Source organism: Solea senegalensis, linkage group LG20, assembly GCF_019176455.1.
Source record: "Solea senegalensis isolate Sse05_10M linkage group LG20, IFAPA_SoseM_1, whole genome shotgun sequence".
NCBI classification, from domain to species: Eukaryota; Metazoa; Chordata; class Actinopteri; order Pleuronectiformes; family Soleidae; genus Solea; species Solea senegalensis.
Genome location: NC_058039.1, coordinates 8,126,702 through 8,145,982, shown reverse-complemented (window position 1 = coordinate 8,145,982; position 19,281 = coordinate 8,126,702). Strand labels below are relative to the sequence as shown.

At 39.5% G+C, this 19,281-nt stretch overlaps 1 protein-coding gene and 1 long non-coding RNA gene across 2 annotated transcripts in view; one reads left to right on the top strand and one right to left on the bottom strand.

Moving 5' to 3' along the window:
- Positions 1-17,957, top strand: part of necab1 (N-terminal EF-hand calcium binding protein 1) — a 26,885-nt gene extending 8,928 nt beyond the window's left edge. Inside the window, exons 6-13 of the mRNA XM_044053246.1 lie at positions 5,204-5,340; positions 8,976-9,097; positions 10,179-10,255; positions 10,975-11,022; positions 13,564-13,676; positions 15,376-15,453; positions 16,149-16,240; positions 17,145-17,957. Of these exons, the coding sequence (XP_043909181.1) occupies positions 5,204-5,340; positions 8,976-9,097; positions 10,179-10,255; positions 10,975-11,022; positions 13,564-13,676; positions 15,376-15,453; positions 16,149-16,240; positions 17,145-17,173 (696 nt within the window). The 3' untranslated portion in view covers positions 17,174-17,957. The remainder of the gene's footprint in view (positions 1-5,203; positions 5,341-8,975; positions 9,098-10,178; positions 10,256-10,974; positions 11,023-13,563; positions 13,677-15,375; positions 15,454-16,148; positions 16,241-17,144) is intronic.
- LOC122786771 lies at positions 12,104-19,281 on the bottom strand. Its single transcript, XR_006362484.1, has 3 exons — positions 19,176-19,281; positions 18,928-19,085; positions 12,104-13,445 (listed from the first exon to the last, which is right to left on the bottom strand). It is a non-coding gene; the product is annotated as an uncharacterized LOC122786771 (long non-coding RNA).

Below are 19,281 nucleotides of genomic sequence, written 5' to 3'. Positions count from 1 at the left end.
TAGTCTGCAGTGTGCGAACTATACCGCAGCTTTCGGGGGGGCTCACGTATATTGAGGGGGTTGCGGGTCGGACACTTGCGCGTGTCAGTGTAGGGACTTGCGGCGTAGATCCACCGGCTCTACTCGCCTCGGCATGGCACGGCACGACACGACACGGTTTAGGTTGCATCTCCACTACAAAAAAAGTACCTACTCAACTCAACACATCCATTATTACAAGCCTGTATGTCTACTTGCCTTAAGTCAGCACATATCATCACATATCCAACCTCCACACACACATCAACTCTGAATCAAATCAATCAAAAAAATATATTTTGCCAATATTTTAGAGACCCATCCAAAATCTCACAAATCATGTTTCCAGGGGAGCTCATGTCTCTTTCGCACCATGGTAGTCTGACACTTTTACCCCCATTCACTTCCTGATTGATTTTAATCAGTATTATACTATTATTGGCTTTATTATTAGTCAGTTACAAGCCTGAAAACAAGTGGTGTGATGTTAAACCTGTCAACATGAAGGTGCTTGTGTTTCTGTGTTGTATTACAGTATCGGTTTCCATCCCTGTGATCATCCTGTACATCGAACACACACAGCTCCACACAGCAAACACCATCCTGGAATCTCATGTCAGGCCCATAATTATTATCATAAGCGATGTTTGATTTACTCACAGTGTGTGTGTGCTTACAACTCTCTCTCCCAGCATGCTCCTGTGCTGCCCAGCTGGCTTCCTCAGATCTCCTATTAGTCACATTTCCATTACAGAGTGTACAGGGAGTGAGCCGATGCTCATTTATGCTACTAATGAACCGGCAATGCAAAAAATGGTATGTTCCTTTTGGGGGTTGTAGCCAACACAGCAGATTGTGGCAGCATTGAACAAATGTGTTTTAAAAACATATGATGAGGAGGAGAGGAGGTAAACAGACCGAGATGGAGGTAAATGATCAGAGGTGACAGAGGGGAGGAAAAAAAAGGACTGAAGGCATAAATAATAAATAGAAAAGGAAAAAAGGCATAAGTGACACACATCATGGCGCTGAAATCACCTGTAAGATCTGCACTGAAGCACAGACGTCGCATTGTGTCTCTTTTAGAAACAGAGTGGGAGTCAAACCTCTCATCTGTCAGTGGTTGGTTTTTATTAGCACAGAAACATTTTACGTATGCCAACACACCTGAAAACTGCGGCGAGGAAGGGACGTGGCAACACAAATTCCAAAAGTGGTGTCAAATAATGCACAATTTCAAGAAGTACCTCTAAAACAATATAAACACATTTAGCTGGTGAAAATACACTTTCCTTCACAACATTTCCTAGACCAAAATCTAATTGTACCTCAGATCATTTACTTTTCTCAAAGATATATGATAGCAGGAAGTGAGACGGCTCTCACAGCAAAAACAAAACAAGACAAATCCTTTTCTTTTTTTTCTCTCTTTAACACTTGACAATAGTTTGACTTTATTTTCAAAACTTCTTTTACCCAAATAATTATTTGGCTTTGTTAAAGTGGTTATATACAGTCATCATTGAACCACTACACACTGGTTTTAAGTTTTCCATTTAGTTTAAGAATGGACTAATGCACAAAACTGTATTTGAATCTTATCCTATCAAACAACCAATACTGTACTCACAACTAGGCCGATTGTCTGCAGTGTACAGATACTGTACATATACGTATGTATACATCTACCTGGCTTTTCATTTTGTCCTCATCTCCCATCCATTGTTGCTGTGCGGTGCATGTTTAAATATATACGTACGTGTGCATGCACAGCACTTTGCTGGTGTACCTGTCACCTGAGTGGTTGATTGTTTTCCTGTTTTAGTGATTTGTGGTACATATATTCTATGATTTATACCTAATAACTGCACTTTAAAACATGCACCTCATACAATATTTATTGCGACTGTTCAGCACTTTTCCCCATCTTAGATTGTATTGGTTGAATACAAATGATTCTTTTAAAAAGCAGCTAAAGACTCTTTATAAAGACTTTTATTTTATTATTTTTGTGTCTATGTTTTTATTTATTGTATGTCATTGTATTGTCTCTTTTAATATTTATTGTATTTATTTTGTTGTAAAGCACTTTTTTTATATCTGTGAAACGGGCTATATAAATAAACTTTATTTACTTCCGAATAAACCTTAAATTCCAAATTGATACTGTGTATCAAGATGTAGATATTTGGGATGGAATACGATAACAGGAGTCACTGAAAAAAGCAACAACTTTTAAATCACATATACGACTCTGGACTGTGATTTTCACACTGTTTTCTCCCAGGAGTCTTTTTTCAAAGTGTTTACTCCCTGAAGCCTCAAATATAGTTTCCTCCTCTACGAAGCGAGTGTGAAAGCGTTCTGAGAGCCTGAATCATAGCACGGTGAAACAGAGCGAGAGAGAGAGAGAAGCGATGTATAACAATCATGTGCTTTTTTTCCTCTGATCACTAACAGATGCTGCTTTAGGCTCAGACTAAAGCGCACTCGTCTCTGCTGAACCGAATTTATATTTGAGTGGGTGTTGTTTGGCTGTGTGTGTGTGTGTGGGAGACTATATGTGTCTTACATGTCTGCTTTTTGAGGTGTTACTTTTTTTGGGAATGGTGGTTTATTACATGAAGAGCTGTGTGCCTCTAAATCACAGCCAGGCGTGTTTGTGTATTTGTGGTTGGTTGCGCTTATAGAAAGCTATTTACAGATTTCCGCTGTAAAACCTCCCTTGATTTGATTCCACGTATTTCCTGCTGCTGCAGGTCTCAGGTGTTTCTCAGTGGTCGGTCTTGTACTCCAAAACCTCAGTGGCTGCTGAATTAAGGCTCAGTATGTTTCTTTACACAATGCCAAATTACATAGTAACATTAAGACGGTCAGATTTACTTTTAATGAATGGAGATTTTAATGTGGATTAGCTGTGACCAAACAGGTGCAACTGAACCACATCTGACAACAATAATAATAACAAAAATAAAATTGTTTAGTTCATAGGGAATTTTGATCAACATTGTTTAGATTGGAGTTGACTTTTCCTTTAATTATCTTAATATTTTCTATTGTAAAATGACTTGAAACTTGACATGAACAATGTGGAGGAAACAAGAATACATTGACATTGTTTGTCACAATTGAATATTGAGCAATATTAACCTTTAACCACATTTCTTATTTTACAATTTTAACGACTAGTATAAGCTGATTTTTCATTCACTCTAACTGTATAGAATTACAATAAAATGTTTTACATTTTCTTTGTGCTCCTAAGTGGGTTTCTGCAAATAAAAAAAAAAGAAGCATATTTTACAATGTTTACTGTTACTTGTGAAATATTAATTATAGCCACTTTAGTGTAATTTTCCATGCCACAATCTGATTTGATCAATTTGAATCTAGCCTGAAGCCATTTGCAGGTGGATTTAAGAAAGCATCTTTTGCTATATTGATGTTGGATTAAGGAATACTAGGGCATACTGTAATCTTCTAGCAAAGGTTGGGTATAGTTCTGAATAAAAGGCTTTTTAAGTGTGTGATGTGGGCAACGGTGTGAGGTCGGAGGCTGGTGCAGGAAAACTACAAGTCACTGTCTCTAACAAAAAATTGTTTGACCTTTTGTGCAACTGAAAATGAGAGATGAAGGGGAAAAAACAGAAAAGAATCAGACAGAATTTAAACTGTTTTGGTGAGGTGGACACACACACACACACACAGGTGCACATCACAGGAGGTAATCCATGCTCAGAAGGTAGAGAGGAGACGACCTTTACCAGTTCTGTTGTGACTCACTCAGTTAATGTGCATGTGTGCGTGTGTGTGTGCGCTGTCACAACGTCAGAAGATCAAACAATCCTTGTGACCAATAACAATTGGTCACAAAAACAACAGAGGTTTCTAAGGCTCTGCACGCTGTTGGTTTTCAGTGAGTTTTGTCTCACATCTTGAAACAAGCTGTTCAGTCTCAGGTCAGCTGATGTTGAGACGTCCAATGGGACAAACCTGGAACTAATTATCTGCTCTGTATTCTGCAGGAGTTCATCTCTCTCATGTGAAGACATTTGCTCAATATTGTAATTAGAGTGTGTGTGTGCGTTTACGCTCCTATTCATGCATTAGTCATTTTCTAATTTAACATGTAGCAGCATTTCCATTTAAACCTCTTGCTTCTTGAGCACACAAACACATATAGTGCTGAAAAAACTGTGGGAGCAGGTGCAATAGAAACTCTGTTGTTGCCGAGCATCACTCACGCCTCTTTGATTTGGATCTGAAACAACACACAGGCCTCCTGCACAGTCCACGGTGTTATTCAAGTCTGATTTCAATCAGCTTTCCAAAAGAAAACAACAATAATTGTATTCTTCCCTCACAACATGACAAAATAGGGCCTGGTTTGACAGAAACTGCCTCTTAGATTGAATATTCTGGTGAGCGTTTGCATTATTTTTTTTTTAAATACTCTTCAGAAATAGTCAGATATAAAGACCAATCAATATTTCTGTTGTTACAATGGTTTAAAGGTCATGTGACTGTGGAGGAGGATTGTTGTAGTGTTGAACCTGCAGTGTGTGATTTTTTTCATCCCATTAACTCCTGCTACTCTGTGACCTGGATATACTATAATGAAATTAACATTATACTGAACAATGCCGAACTGTAGCGCAGTTAAAAAGACTGAAAAAAATACATAATACACCTGTACCCGCACAAGTGACTGAATTCTGCTGGATGCAAAGCGATATTCTGTATTATTAATCTGTGTCATGCCATATGGCTTAGAACCACCCCACCTTCTCTTTGTTGGGTCAGATAAAAGGATTCTCGTCTTCTCGTCACGTTGACTCAACGACAGCAATAAAAACACATCGTTTTTTTTCTTCTTTCGCAGCAGAAACGGAAGAACACTAAAGTTTAAGCAGTGTCGAGAATTAATTGATGTGATCTTGCCTTGTCTTTCTTCACTTAGTTATACACAATGGGTTTGACAGCCCTGTCTTCATCTTGCTTCAGTCTTATGTAACCTTTTCTGAATGAATGTCGGCATCTTTAATTAACAATGGAAGGTCTGGACACTGAGTGACTCCTGACTGGCATGTGAAACATGTCACAGCTGTTCTTGTTCTCCCTCATTATTCCTCCTTCTCTAATTCCTCCTCCTCCTCCTCCTCCTCCTCCCCGTGTTGACTGACAGGATTATCAGGAGTCCACCCACCTGGAGCAGTTTGTGACCCGCTTCCTGCTGAAGGAGACGACGAACCAGCTTCACTCACTGCAAAGCTCGCTCGAGTGTGCGATGGAGACCACAGCTGAGCAGACGCGCCAGGAGAAGTAAGAGCAAAGGCCTCTCACGTTGCTCACACACACACTTAAAACTAGCTTTTGAAACACAGATTAAATGTGTTGTACAGTGGCAGCCATAATTACAGCTCTCACAGCTGAAGTCTAATAATGTTGTCCAAACCTTGCACTCTAATTTACATCTCACATTTTAGACTTCAATGACGCTTCATTAAAGGTGCCATGCAACAGTTTCCTCCTGACCACCTGCTCCTCCTTTGTAGCCGGGCAAATATCTTACTTCTTCTCTGCAGAGCTCTGTCCTCTGGGGAAATACAAGGAAGCAAATTAAAAAGGGATTTTTTTTTTATGTTATTATTAAATAGCAGCACAGTTGATGGTGGTTGAGTTTAGGATAAGTGACTGATATACAGTATGACACTGTTGTGTGTCAACAGCATGGTATAGGATGGTATCTGTTGATGTCTTGTGATACTCCTGAATTCAAAAGAAACATATTATTCAGCGAGGTGGAAGAAGCGCACTGCAAATAAACCTGGGGACACACTACAAGATTTTTTTTTGCCAGATTTAATCCATGATTCACAGCTGGGCAGAGTCTGCACCAGTCAGCAGTAGTTGGGAACAGTCGGCATGGCTGGTTGGCACAGAAATAGGCCATTGTGTGAGGGTAACAATCAAACATGTTTGAATTTTTTTGAGCCGGCTCTGGACACAGTCAAGTAGTGTGTACTGAGTACAGAACCAACTGCAAACACATGTTGCCAGCAGCCAATGGAAAAGAGTGGGTGGGATATAGTGTCAGAAGACGACAGGGAGTAGCGGAAATATCAAAACAACCGTGGTGTACAGCAAAGGAGGGAGAGGGCAACCCTTTAAACTGTCGCTCTCGTAGACATGGTCTCTCTCGTGGGAGTTTGCGTGAGAGTGTGATGCATCATTAAATGTGTGATTCTCAGTCTTTCAGTCGTCATAAAGAATCTGCTGAAATCAGTTGGTTACTTTGTTCACTTTGTAGTCTTTTCAAAATCGGTAATGACTATGAAAGTTGTGTAGTGCGTCCCCAGCTTCATGCAGCAGCCCTTCTGCTGAAAATGCGTAGAAATGCTTGTGAAATAAGAAGAGGATTCTACAGCTAAAAATAAGCCTAAACATTCACACATTCACTGTGTCAATCACAGCTGCTGCTGTTTCCTTCACTGCACAGCTCCAATTAAGTTCTTGGATTTAGTCCAGACAAGTAACATTACTCTCAAAGACAAATATAAACAGAAACAACGTCCCAAATACATGTGAACTAAATGGAGTATGTGATTTTGAGACACAGCACATATTTAGATTATAAATTACAGACTCAGACAACTAGCATTTGCGTCAGTGACCTTCACATACAGTACTCTTTCTGTCTTCCACCTCCACGTGTTCCCTTCCTCTTCTCACCTCCCCTAAATGTCTATTTCTCTCCATTTCTCTCTCATGGCTTTTCAAAGTGCTACTGTCCCTCACTCCCACAGCAGCTCCATCTCCTCCAGCATCAAACTCTGACCCGCCACACTTGAGAAAGTCCCCGTGCTCCTGAATGCAATCACTCCGTTCTGCCAAACATCTCGAGGCAGCATCTCCAGTGGCTTAAAATAGGTTTCTCTGGTCGAGATGTTGTATGTGAAGAGGCTGTTGCTCACAGAGCATGTACTAATACTTCAGCATCACACAGATACAAACAAATATTCATGTGCGGCGCTTTTTTATTTTTGTTTATCTGTTGTTATGTCTTAGTGACTGTTTTTCCAGAAGGAAAGGACGTCTTTGCTTAGTATAATCATGTCAAATGTTTTTGATATGTACATGACTCACTGGCAGACTGAGAGAAACCTGCCGCTGGTTCCTCCTCCTCCTCAACACTTAATGGTTTAATTAGACTGCATTTGTCTCAGATGTGGGAACAACTCTTATTTAAGATGTAAAGTGACCTTGAGTGTTTGAAAGGCACTTAGAGATAAAATGTATTATTATTATTATTACAACTATATAAAATAGGTACTATATGACACATGAACAAACGGATTGGGATTTCAGTATTTTACCACATGTGGTAAAAGCTAAGTGTTGAATGTGGCAGAATGGGTAGATTTACGAATTTTGTTGAATATTCTGCAGTGAATTGCCTTTAACATAAGGTGAATGAATGAATGAACAATGCATATATTTTATATTCTATAGTTTGAACCGAAGGTTGCAACACATGTATAAAGCATAAAGATGTAGGGACATGGGCAAAACATTTATGGCTGTGTACAATTCTCAAGGTCTTTAAGTGAGAGAGAGAGAGAGAGGGAGAGGGGGAGAGAGAGAGAGAGAGAGTGTGAAAGAGAGAGAGCAAATGTGCACAGAAGAGGAAACATGTCCTGGAGAGACCTGAGAAGGAGAAATCAAATAAACAGATATCAATAGTAGCTAAGGAATTATGCAAGTCAATGCAATGAAGCCTTTCTTAATGTAATGTTAATGTAAATAAATAAATCAAGAATATTACCATACATGTTATAGATAAATACACCGCAAATGGTGGGTAAATGAAAATAAAATAAAACTCAGAAACAAATATTCAAATAAATTGCCCCAGTCAGGGGCAATTTTTGCCTCCATTAAAGAATTGAAGTGCTTTAAAAACAGCGTCCTAACTCAACTTTGATATACCAGCCTGTGATGATCTATCAACAAATACGTGAAAATATAGTCTGAATAATTTATTTATATAGTTGAACTCAAAAAACAAGGTAAAAGATCACGTAAATGAGGTCCTATTGAGCTTAAATTCCAAAAGGAAAATGGTGTTAATGTGTTTGAATGAAGTTGGCATTAAAGGTGTAACACAGAATTGAGTAAAGTCAAACAACAGACAGGGTCCATTTTGACCCCAGAGGACAAACGGGTGTGATTATGTGCTTTTTTTTTAAAAAAAACATCCTCGCTATACTTCGACATATACTACTCTGTGATAAGTCAAATAGTTTTAACATATTTTAACTCAAAAACAGGGTACACTTTTATGTAAACAAGGTCTATTGGCCTTTAATTGCTAAAGGAAGGGACACAATTGTGGTAAAGGAAGTGAGACTAAAGGCCTAACAGAAGTAATTGACAATTTATACTCTTTATCTATGCTTTAAATAGTAATCAAACCAGGCGGGCATCATTTTTGCCCCCAGAGGACAAATGGGGTATGGCAATAGGGAGGACAATACACGTACAATACATGTGGACATTTGCCTGCACACACACACACGCATCTCTGAGGGTTTTTTGTCAAATATGAGGCTGAAGAACTTGACAGGTGGAAGATAAACCTCAGGTGACGTCCTCCTGCGGCTGCAAAAATGTCCCTCACACCGGCGTCACTCTCAGACCCTCAGGACATACACGTGTAATGAAAGCAAAGGCAAACTTAGACTTGCTAAATTTATTCTCAGTCACAAAAACATGTATTATTAAGAGCCAGCAGACAGCAGAGACCAAATTCTGCCAAATATCTGTTGAATGAATGATGTGTGCATCATACAAACTGCAGGACACAAGGTCATTTAATGTCAGTTTTCACACAGTCACACAGAACAAAAGTCCAGTATTGCCATGTCAGAATAATAAGTGTCCTGCTCTGACTGCAGACAGGGTCCACTGAAACCAGAGGTCCTGACCATCCAGTGGTCAGGCCGGCGCTCCAATCGGAGGCTTCAGAGGAACAGCAGTCTGTCTCCCAACAACCCGCTCCTTAGTCTCATCAATGCAGGTGAGTTTATATGTTATTTTAACAAACTCAGTCATGAGAATTGGTTATTCAAATATTATGGTTATTTTTTTCTCTGTGTTTTCAAATACAGTTGATCCACTTGTTAGATCACAAACTAAATAGTCTTTAACCCTTCGAATACAGAGCATTTTGGCTGCTTTTTCCATTACTATGTTAAAATGTACAGTATATACAGAGGCCTTAAGAATGTGCTATATCGTGCCTTTTTTCCCAGCACATAAAAATGTTTTATTTTGATCAACTATATAAACACACCTGAGAAAAAAACATACTCAAAATGTTTAAAATCCGGTGAAGTGTCAATATGTCACAGTTCAAAGTTCACTTGGCTCATTTTATGAACAAAAATTAAAGAAAAAAATCTGCACAATTCTTGCTATCTTATATCACAACTAAAAATTCGAAATAAAATGAATAACTTTGACTCAACAACACATACGAAGACGAAAAAAAACACATTTTGTAAAGCCAGAATATGTGACCTATAAACACACACCCCCAGGATGTCCAAATAAGGTGTTATTACCTTATGTGTATTACTCCCACGGCAATATACCAAGGGTGCACCTGCGGCACAGATATGTGCCGTGTGAACACTAAGGGTAAAGCAAAGGTGGAAAAAAATAAAGCAAAGTATCTTGAACACTTGTCTATCGTCACATTTCTTCCACTCACATCATCTTTGTTCTCCATCTTATGAATCACCTCTCATCCCACTGACAATACTCTGGAGAAATAAAAAAAACAAAACAAGTACAGAGGGATTTGCTGCTCCTGCTCACACAGTCACTCCTCTAGTGCACCTACGTTGTGACACCAGCTGCGGTTGCTAGGAGATGTGTGAAACAACAGCACAGCCTAGTCTAAAAACTTCGATTAGCGTCCTCAAAGCTTTTCCATTGATTTGCATGGCCATGGGCTGTATAAGATAAAAGGGAACCTTGAAACGCCTGCTGGAGGATTTGATTCAATATAGGTTTAAATGCAGTGGAAGTATGCGGCGTCTTTCATCCTGTCACCTTTGTTGTCCTCTCTTTTGGTCTCTTTCTCTCCCTGCCAGGTGTTTATGACGAGGACAACCAGTGGACAGTCCAAGTCAACAGATTGCAGAAGCTCATTGACCGTCTAGAACAGAAGGTGATGTCCTTCCCTCTGCGTTTACCTTAAACTGTAACCACTTTTTTCTTTTCCTCTTCCTCCTCTCCTCCACTCAGCCCACGTCTTTGACATTTTTCAAAATCCGGCATGGGGCAGAGTTAGCTGCACAAGAGAGGTTTTATTGCACTTTAATCTTTCCCAGCTTCTCTGTATGTATCCTCTCATTCATCCGTCCATCCATCTTCTACCACTTTGCCCTCCACATGAGAGTTGCAGAGGTCGCTGGTGCCAATCCCAGCTGACATAGGGCAAAATGTGGGGGTTATCACAGGTCTAAACTAGATTCAACACCTTCCCACACACAAACACACATATGTGCACTATACAATACTCGTACAATAGTTATGGGGTAAAGTCAATATTAAAGTCTGGAAGGTCTGTTGCACAAACCCTGTAGTCGATGCCATATCTTCTGCTCATCAGAAGCGGCCAGCCTCATTCCCAGCTAACAATTTCTGGTTTACCAGAACGTTCTGGGAACATTACCTTTTGGTTCCCTGAAGGTTCCCCCCCCCAGGATCTCCTGTGGTTGATATGGAAAGTTCTTAACGTTAGGAGAACGTCACACATACAGCAGACTGAAAATAGGATATAAACTGCTGCAGTTCCAAATAAACAAAATATACATCATATATATTTGTGGTATCAAAAAAAAAAAGGGACATTGTTTAACTGTTGTGATTCCTCATGTTCTGCAGGAGATTCGTCTGGAGCCTGCAGAGGAGGAGGTCCTGGAGAGCAAATCCGTGAGTCCATTGACTTTCAGTACACTTTTCCACTGTTTTTGCATCAGTGACCACTTTTTGTCACCGTGTTCTTAAACGATGGAGCAGGACTGAAAAGAAGACCACGGTGATAATAAGCGCTCGCCTGTTGTCATAGCAACAGCTGTGCTGAAACTTGTTGGAAGAAACCCCCCCCCCTTTGCTTTCCTTGTCTTTAATCTTTCCGTTGTAATGCACTGTATTTATTTATATTTATAGTTAGACATTGAAATGATGCTCACAGTGAGCAGGCAGAGAAAAGTGAGGGGTGTGTGAGGTCGAGAGAGAGATTACTATTACTTTATTACCAGCGTCATCATTTCTGCATGATCCACAGCATCGTTGCTGTGTAACCACAGTAATAACAGGACAGCGCGTGGCGTCGTTCCACCTCAGTGTCCGCGGGCCGAAGCAAAGACGCAGTTATGTCAATCATTGCTCGGCTGAGAAAGTGTCTGTAGCCGCTGTCGACGAGATCAGTGACACAGTCACTCACACGAGCATTTCTCCTCAGCTCCAGTGTCACACTGAGCAGGATGAGGAGCGTGTATTACTCAGAGTGTTACCAGAATTATCACTGCATTAGAGACAGACCTTTTATGATCAATGCAACTTGTGAAGTTTTCATTTGATTGATTGATCGATAGATATGTCGAAGCTCAGGTCATTTTGTGGCATAGTGGAGAAATTTTATATGCAGTGACAGAGCTTTTCAAACAGTATCACATGGAGCATCACATTCAAATTCAATCAGAGAATAACCAAACTTGTGTTTGTTGAGGACTACTGCTTGATTGTTGCTGCTTTAATAGGCCGTCATGTTCCCATTTCAATGATATTTTTCATTTAAATGGGAACTAGTTAGTTATCACTACTTATCAGTGAAAATGGCTGAATATTAAATGCCGTCGCTCTCGTTTCATCAGTACTTCAACAGACAGCTCAGTGAGTGTGGGAATTAATCACTATGCAATCGCTTGCACTGTGTACAAATGAGTGAGAATGAATGAGCTGCTAAGAGAAAACCAGAGATGACCCAGTTTGTCTGCGTGTGTGTGTGCGTGTGTGTGTATCGTTAGGCGTTATAGGATGTGACGACATTTTGGGAATTTTGGCTGGCCCTCACATTCTATCACACCCATTTAGTTAAGACCTGGTTTTAAGGTTGTATGGGGTTTCCTCATTTAGTTGTGATGGTTTTATCTATAGCCCTGTTTCCACTAAGCGATCCAGTTCAGTTCTGCACAGCACGGTACGCAATTGCATGCGTTTCCACTGTCAAATGTTGAAAAGGCTACAAATATACAGTAACTGCTCTGTACCCTGCGTTTGGTTACCAAGCTCAGTCTGGAGCGAGACACAGTGCAGTCCCTTACTTTGACGACAGAGAATCATCACTTATGTGCGACACGAGGGAAAGACAGTATTCTGGTGACCTCATGTGATGTCTGTTGCCCCCTGTGTTGCGATTCTACTAGTGCTCATCAAACTTTTAATGTTGTATGTATGTTTTAGACTTGCTGTGAATCTATGTGTTTTTTTTAGATATTCTATTTCAATGTGTTGTCTGCATTCTTGTCCTTTTCTCTTCCTCGGTCAATTATTCCTTGTTTCACTTGTTTTAGGGTTTCAGGGTTTTACAACATCTGGCCAGGGACTACAGACGAAAATGTGCCTTTTGGCTAACTCTGGCATGTTTACATAAATGTTTTATTAATATGCACCGTCCTTGTAAAATAAATCAATAATAAACAGCTTAAGAAACAACACAGAATGCTGGATGTCCAACATCAATACTCTTTGTTTACCACATCACCTCCTTCTTTATTTATTTATTTATATAATTTATTGGGCTGCACTATGTTTGACATTCCACTATTTACATAGGAGGACACAAACGTAAGTACCCGGGGCCACACACCTCTGATCAGGGTGAACCGTTCCAAACCGCACCATAGTGAACTGAACTGAAATGCACGGTGTCCTCACCAAGAGCTCTGCAAGAATGTGTGTTGTTCTTTACTTAGCCACCGAGACACGGAGGCCTGAGGCGTTTTATCAGTCACAGCACACACATGCATCATCACCACACACACACACACACACATGCTGTGAACCTCAGGCCAAACTATTCACTTCCTGTACCCATCATACTCTCTGCCTCGGCAACAAACTCCCATCAGCCACGGGGAGATAAACATCGTCCTTCTCTGCCGTCATGATTTTTACAGGTTGTCTCCTTCGTTGCCGTCCACACCTTTGAACCCTTGCAGACGCTGCTAACGCACAACAAATGGCCGCCTGGACATTCAGTGATGGAGATTATAAATGTTAGGAGATAGTGTTGCTGAGTTCTGCATTAGTCACCAGCTTTCTGGTAACGTGTTGAGCCAAACATTGAAACCCTGCAGGAAAAAAAAGAAGCTTTGTCAGACTCTCACTCCACCAGAAGCAAAATCTGACCCCGTGACTGTTGCGTGTGTGTGTGTGTGCGTGTGTTTGTGTGTGTTTGTGTCCTTGCAGCACATCCTGATCGTCCAGAGGCAGCTCTCGGTGCTGGAGGAGGAGCTGGAGGAGTTTCGTTTGGCCCTCAGACAGTACATGGAGTGCGCCTGTGCCCAGACTGGATGTCTACAGTCAGTTCATATTTTCTACTCTGTCTCTGTTTTTATAGTATAGTTTTTTATAGTTTTTTATAGTATAGTTTAAGTCTTTACATTTACAGTTGCAGTGATTGCATGGTAATAGTGTGATATCATGGACAACATACTTTGGTAACACCATCTTATTTTCAATGTAATATTTAGTTAAACGCTTGGTAATAACAATGTAATACTGAGGTAACTCTAAACAGATCTCTTTTTTTTTATCCCAATTTGTCATTATTACATTACATTACATTACATGTCATTTAGCAGAAGCTTTTATCCAAAGCGACTTACAATAAGTGCATTTAAACATTTGGGTACAAATAAGAGCTAAGTAAGTACTTGAATATTACAGTAACAGTAATGCATTGAAAATAATGATTGTGGGTGGGACATACTGTACAGCCGGGATCAGCAAGAAAATGTGGCCGAGGGCCAATTCTTTCGTAATTGAATATTTGGGCCAAAACTTTGTATCTTCATCAGGCAAAGTGCCTAAAAACGTCTTCAGTCAGAAACAAAATGCTGCCTTAAGCTAACAATAATGTGGACACTGTCTTTAATCAGTAGCTTGTGATGAAGACGATGCGTGAGAGACACTCATACTCTTAATATTTATAAAGAATTACTGCTTCTTCTTTTAGCCCAACATATGCAAGTAGTTATTTTATGGACATTTACTCCCCAAAGCTGGCTGTCTCCATGACAACAGCAGTGTTTTTGTTTTTATTTTTCAAACCAAACATTTGGTTCAAGTTAATTGTCAATTCTAGAAACAGAATCGATTGGAATCAGTTCATATTTTTTCACAATAAAAGCTCTGAAGAGAGTCATTGTAGATGTAGACCTGTGTCTAATGTATGTTAGAATGTTTGTTTTACTTTTATGGTATTTCAGACAAAAACAGTAGCTATTAAGTCTTTTTTAAACCCTACACGAGTCATTAGTGTCACAAAAATATTAGCGACAAAATAAAGGAAACTCACAGTTTAGCCCACAGCTCTGGCTCTAGATTTATTTGTTTCATTCCTGGCCATCGTGCCTCACAGCAGTTCTGTGCTCTTCTTTTTAAATATGAATTACTCTCTTCATCACACCCGCAGGGTCACTAAGTGGTTAATTTGTATCATAAACTCATTTAGAAAAATCCAGGACATAATTAAGAAAATTAAATTAAACATGACGAAACTTTAAAAATAGAATCCGAGCCCGCGGTGTATAATGTCTTTAGAGTTTTGGGCCCCTTGTGTGAACACTATAACGGCCGTGTTCAGACTGTGGTACTGAGGTATCTGAGAACATGTCATGTCAGTCAATGAAAGAACTTTTGCACTTAAATCCTCTCCAACCTAAGAAGAAAGAATTGTCAGACGAATCACTGTGCAGCTGCCTTTTGCCGGCATTTTCTTGCTTTTTATGGTGTATGGTATTTTTCCATAACTGCTCGCTCATGTTAACTCACATTCACAATTGAAATGAAACTAAAATCTGTGACAATATAATGTGATCATAATTTGAGGGTGAAGCCCTCGGGAAAATATTATTTTGCCACAGTGCACTCGGCGGTGTGTGGAGTGTGGAGAAGAGGCTGTGTTGGGGGGGACATGATGTTGTTGCTCACTAATTACCGGATGCATGACTTGTGTTCTCTCCCATTTTTTTTATTTATTTTTTTTGCATTTGGCAGTGTCGCAGTTCAGCGGCTGGCGAATGAATCACGCTTCATTCTCTATGAATTCTGGGAGCACAACAACGTGTGGAAGAAGTAAGTATCTGCCGTCACTATCATATGCATCATGGCTAACGCACCGAGACCCTCATTCACATAAATACACAGAACACAAAGAAAGAGAGGGTCGCCATCACATTGTTTTTAGTTGCACTGCATCTGTTTCAGTGATAGAATTGTAAATAGAGAAGAAAGTGTTATTTATTGTATTTTGTGGCTGTAGTTGTGTAGTAGCATGTCTACTTCTTTCTTATATACTTAAAATGAATTAAATGTCTGTTAATACGCATTGTCCTATTCATTTGATTTGACATTTCTCTTAAAAATGAAAACTGCTGCTACGTTAATACGTTTGTTGTACATAAACATGTCAATATAAACCCATAATTTGAACAACATTTAAACTGTCTTTGTACATATATAATACATCTAATAGGACATACAAACAGCAGTATAGTGCTATAGGGCATTCAAGTTTACTCAAGTCTTAAGTAATTAGTACTGAATATCCTAAACACCCGTAAAAAAAGAGGTTAAAGAGTAACTCATATAAACTTATATACACATACTATTATAAATTAAATAGTTTTGACTGGGTTAAGATTTGTAAACTCAAAGGGCAAGGTTCATTAAACTTAAATAAAGTAAAATTGTGATAACTTAAATCTAATGCAGTTCATCTAGTGCAGGAATAACATTTTGCTTTTCATCTGATCATTTCTCCCGCTCAGTCACCTGCAGACCAACTACAGTAAAACCTTTCAGAGGGGCAACGTGGACTTTCTGGAAACTCCTGAGACCATAACTACCATGCTGGTTCCTGGTGAGAATGTCCATCATTGTTTTCAGTTTTCTGATCCGCAGATCTTTTGTTGCCAACAGTAAATTTTAATTTCGTCCAATACTTTGACACAAAAACCAAATACAAAAGAGTCCGTGAGGAAAGTATAATCAATAAATTAAGGCTACCGTCAGATTATCTGTGATTTTCTGATTTCAGATTTCACAAATTTCGATTCAGATTTGTGTCACAGTTGTTCTAGATCAGATAAACGATGTGACATTAGTGAGAATGGTCGTATCAGACAAAAGCCCATACACATGAGCTGAGTTATTAAGCCTGTCCCACACAAGAGGATAATTGGCCAGATTTCAGTCCCGATCTGATGAATGTGAAGACCGTCTCCTGAGCCCAGTGGACGTAGAGAAAGAGGACAAACTTGTGGATCTATGGCAACAGTATAATTGCTCACGCAAGTTTCTGTGAGAACTCAAATGTGTGGTCTTGACTGGATCGTCTAGTAGGGGTTAAAAGAACTTATTATTGGTTACAGTTTGTTGTGTCTGTGGTCTGCCACATTTTTAAAATCAAGTCAGATATGAAAGTCCTCCAGTGTGGGGGCAAAGCCAAACAACAATGAAGAAAAGCAATATCCTCCAGAGCTAAATCTCCCATAGACTTCACTTCAAACCAAATTCTTTTTGCTGCCATTTTATTCCTGGTTGGCTCCAGGGGAAAAGCACAGGCTACATCAATGTTTTTATGTACGGTTTATGCTTCTGACTTATCTCCCACTTCAATAGCGAGCAGTCTCACAATTATGACATTATGACACAAAAGGGTATCAGTGTGAGCATGTGTGACGAATCTGAATTGAATCAGAGGTTAACAATGTGGCTTCATTAGAAGACTTACGTGGTTATTTTCTCGTGTGTCTCATCCACAGCCTCGTGGTGGGTCCTCAACAACAACTGAGAGGTCACGGGTCGTCACTGAAGAAGAGTGCAGCAGAGAGCAAACAGTCACCTGTTACCACGCCAGAGTCCTCAGTGACACACAAACACACGCACACACGCTCACACGCACACGCACGCGCACACACACTCACACACACTCAACACAACTCGTGAAGTCATGGTGATTAGTATAGATTTTATGACCTCCAATGTTCCTTCGTAGTTCGGTGGTAGTCGTGTTTATTTACACTTTGACTCGACGAAGTTTAAAGCAATGACCTGATCTCTGACATCATCACTGTGTTTGATGTGACATCATCGGAAAACTAGTGTGTGTGTGTGTGTGTGAGTGTGTGTGTCATAGGCAACCCCTAGGGACAAAAGTTTAGACTAAGGACCAGTTAATAGAGGTTTTGTCAGCCTGGGGACAAAAGCTGTCTCCTCACTGAGATAAAAAAAAAAAGATTTCTGTTTTTTGGACAAGTCTTTTGGGAAATGACTGCAGGTCTGCGTAAAGTTCTCAAGGTGACCTGTGACATCATGTTAGCCTGTGTCTCCTCATAGCGTGTTTTAAATTTAGGGTTAGATGAGTAGTAGTTACAGTTGAGGTCAGAGCAAGTCTCTAAGAAGTGAATGTAAGTCAAGTGTGTGTGTGTGTGTGTGTGTGTGTGTGAGAGAGAGAGAATAAAGAGGAATAAAGGGATATAATTGTATCAGTTGTAGCTGCTCATTAAACCAATATTCTGTGTCAAATTGAGATAAAAATATGTTGGTCATAAATAAAGATAATATATTGTTGTGTATGTCGTGTGTATCCGTATGTTTGACAGTGAATATAATCACGGGCTAAGATGTTTATTTATGTGGTTTCTCCGTGTCAGATTTGCAAATTCAAGATGACACATTAATTTAAATGTATAATGATAACAACAATGTAGGATTTCAACATTCAAATAATGTCTCCAAGACTATTTTGTTGGTATATTAACTTACAACAGGAAGAACGGCATCACCTGCATAGACACTGTGGAATTTCTGGTTTTGAAAGAATGACAACGTTCTACTTTACGGCAACTGTCACAGCCCCTGGTCCTGTTACTGTTGGACTGGTAAGTGTCATTCATTTGCTTGTCATCTATACTTGGAGTGTTTGTTTTGCTGTGTGTCAGGTCGTGTTATTAAAGTGATCTCATTCGTAAAGAAAAGTGATTCAAATAACGTTCATACACTGAGCAACAGGTGATATAAGCTGGGTTGAAAACACGAGCTACACAAACTAAAGCTTTGTTTCTCTCGGTTAGTTTTTATGACCAATATCTTGAAAAATAAAACAATGTAATCACATGTGTATAAAATGGAGTAACATAGGCGACTGTACCAGGTCTGAAGACATGTTTAAATGTATGTTAGAAGTTCTGCTTCAGAGTTTGCCAGAATCATCGGCTTGTCAACAAATAGAAGTTACCACAACATGAATGGCTCCATTTACACTTCACAAGTTGTAGATAGATAGTCATAGAAGTTGGACACCAGACAAGAGAATTCTTGTCTAAATATTCATTTGAGAGGTTATTTCTATGCTACAAAAAAATTGCAACATAACATAAAGTGATACAACAACTTAAGGCAATTAGTTTTGCATATTTGCAAACAATCACTGAATTAGATCAAACCATTTCTCAGTCCTTCACACGATCCAACGAACCAACATGAATCATCAGAATCATCAATCAACATTTAGAGAGAAACAACCAAAAAAGATCAAAAACATACCTGGTTAGATAATTGTCACTTGAAGGTCAGAGGTCAGTAGAGTTTCAGAGAAATGTGTGTGTCATCCATCTAGAGAGCTCAGCCACTGAATCCAAACAGGTCATAGTAGTAGCACCAGTTTCAGATCTGCTCCATGGATCATCTTATTTCTCCAGAGCCTTGTTTCCACACAGAACAAGTTGATCAGTTTACTTCACAATTTACTTTTTAGTCGATCAAAAATAACTTTCCTCATTTAATTTTCTTACATCTCATAAGCATTTCATTCCTCCTTCAAACCTCCTTCGTTAGTTTTCCCTCCTTTCAGCTCACAGGTGTGATGGATTTACTGGCTTCCTTCCCCAATCACTTCCT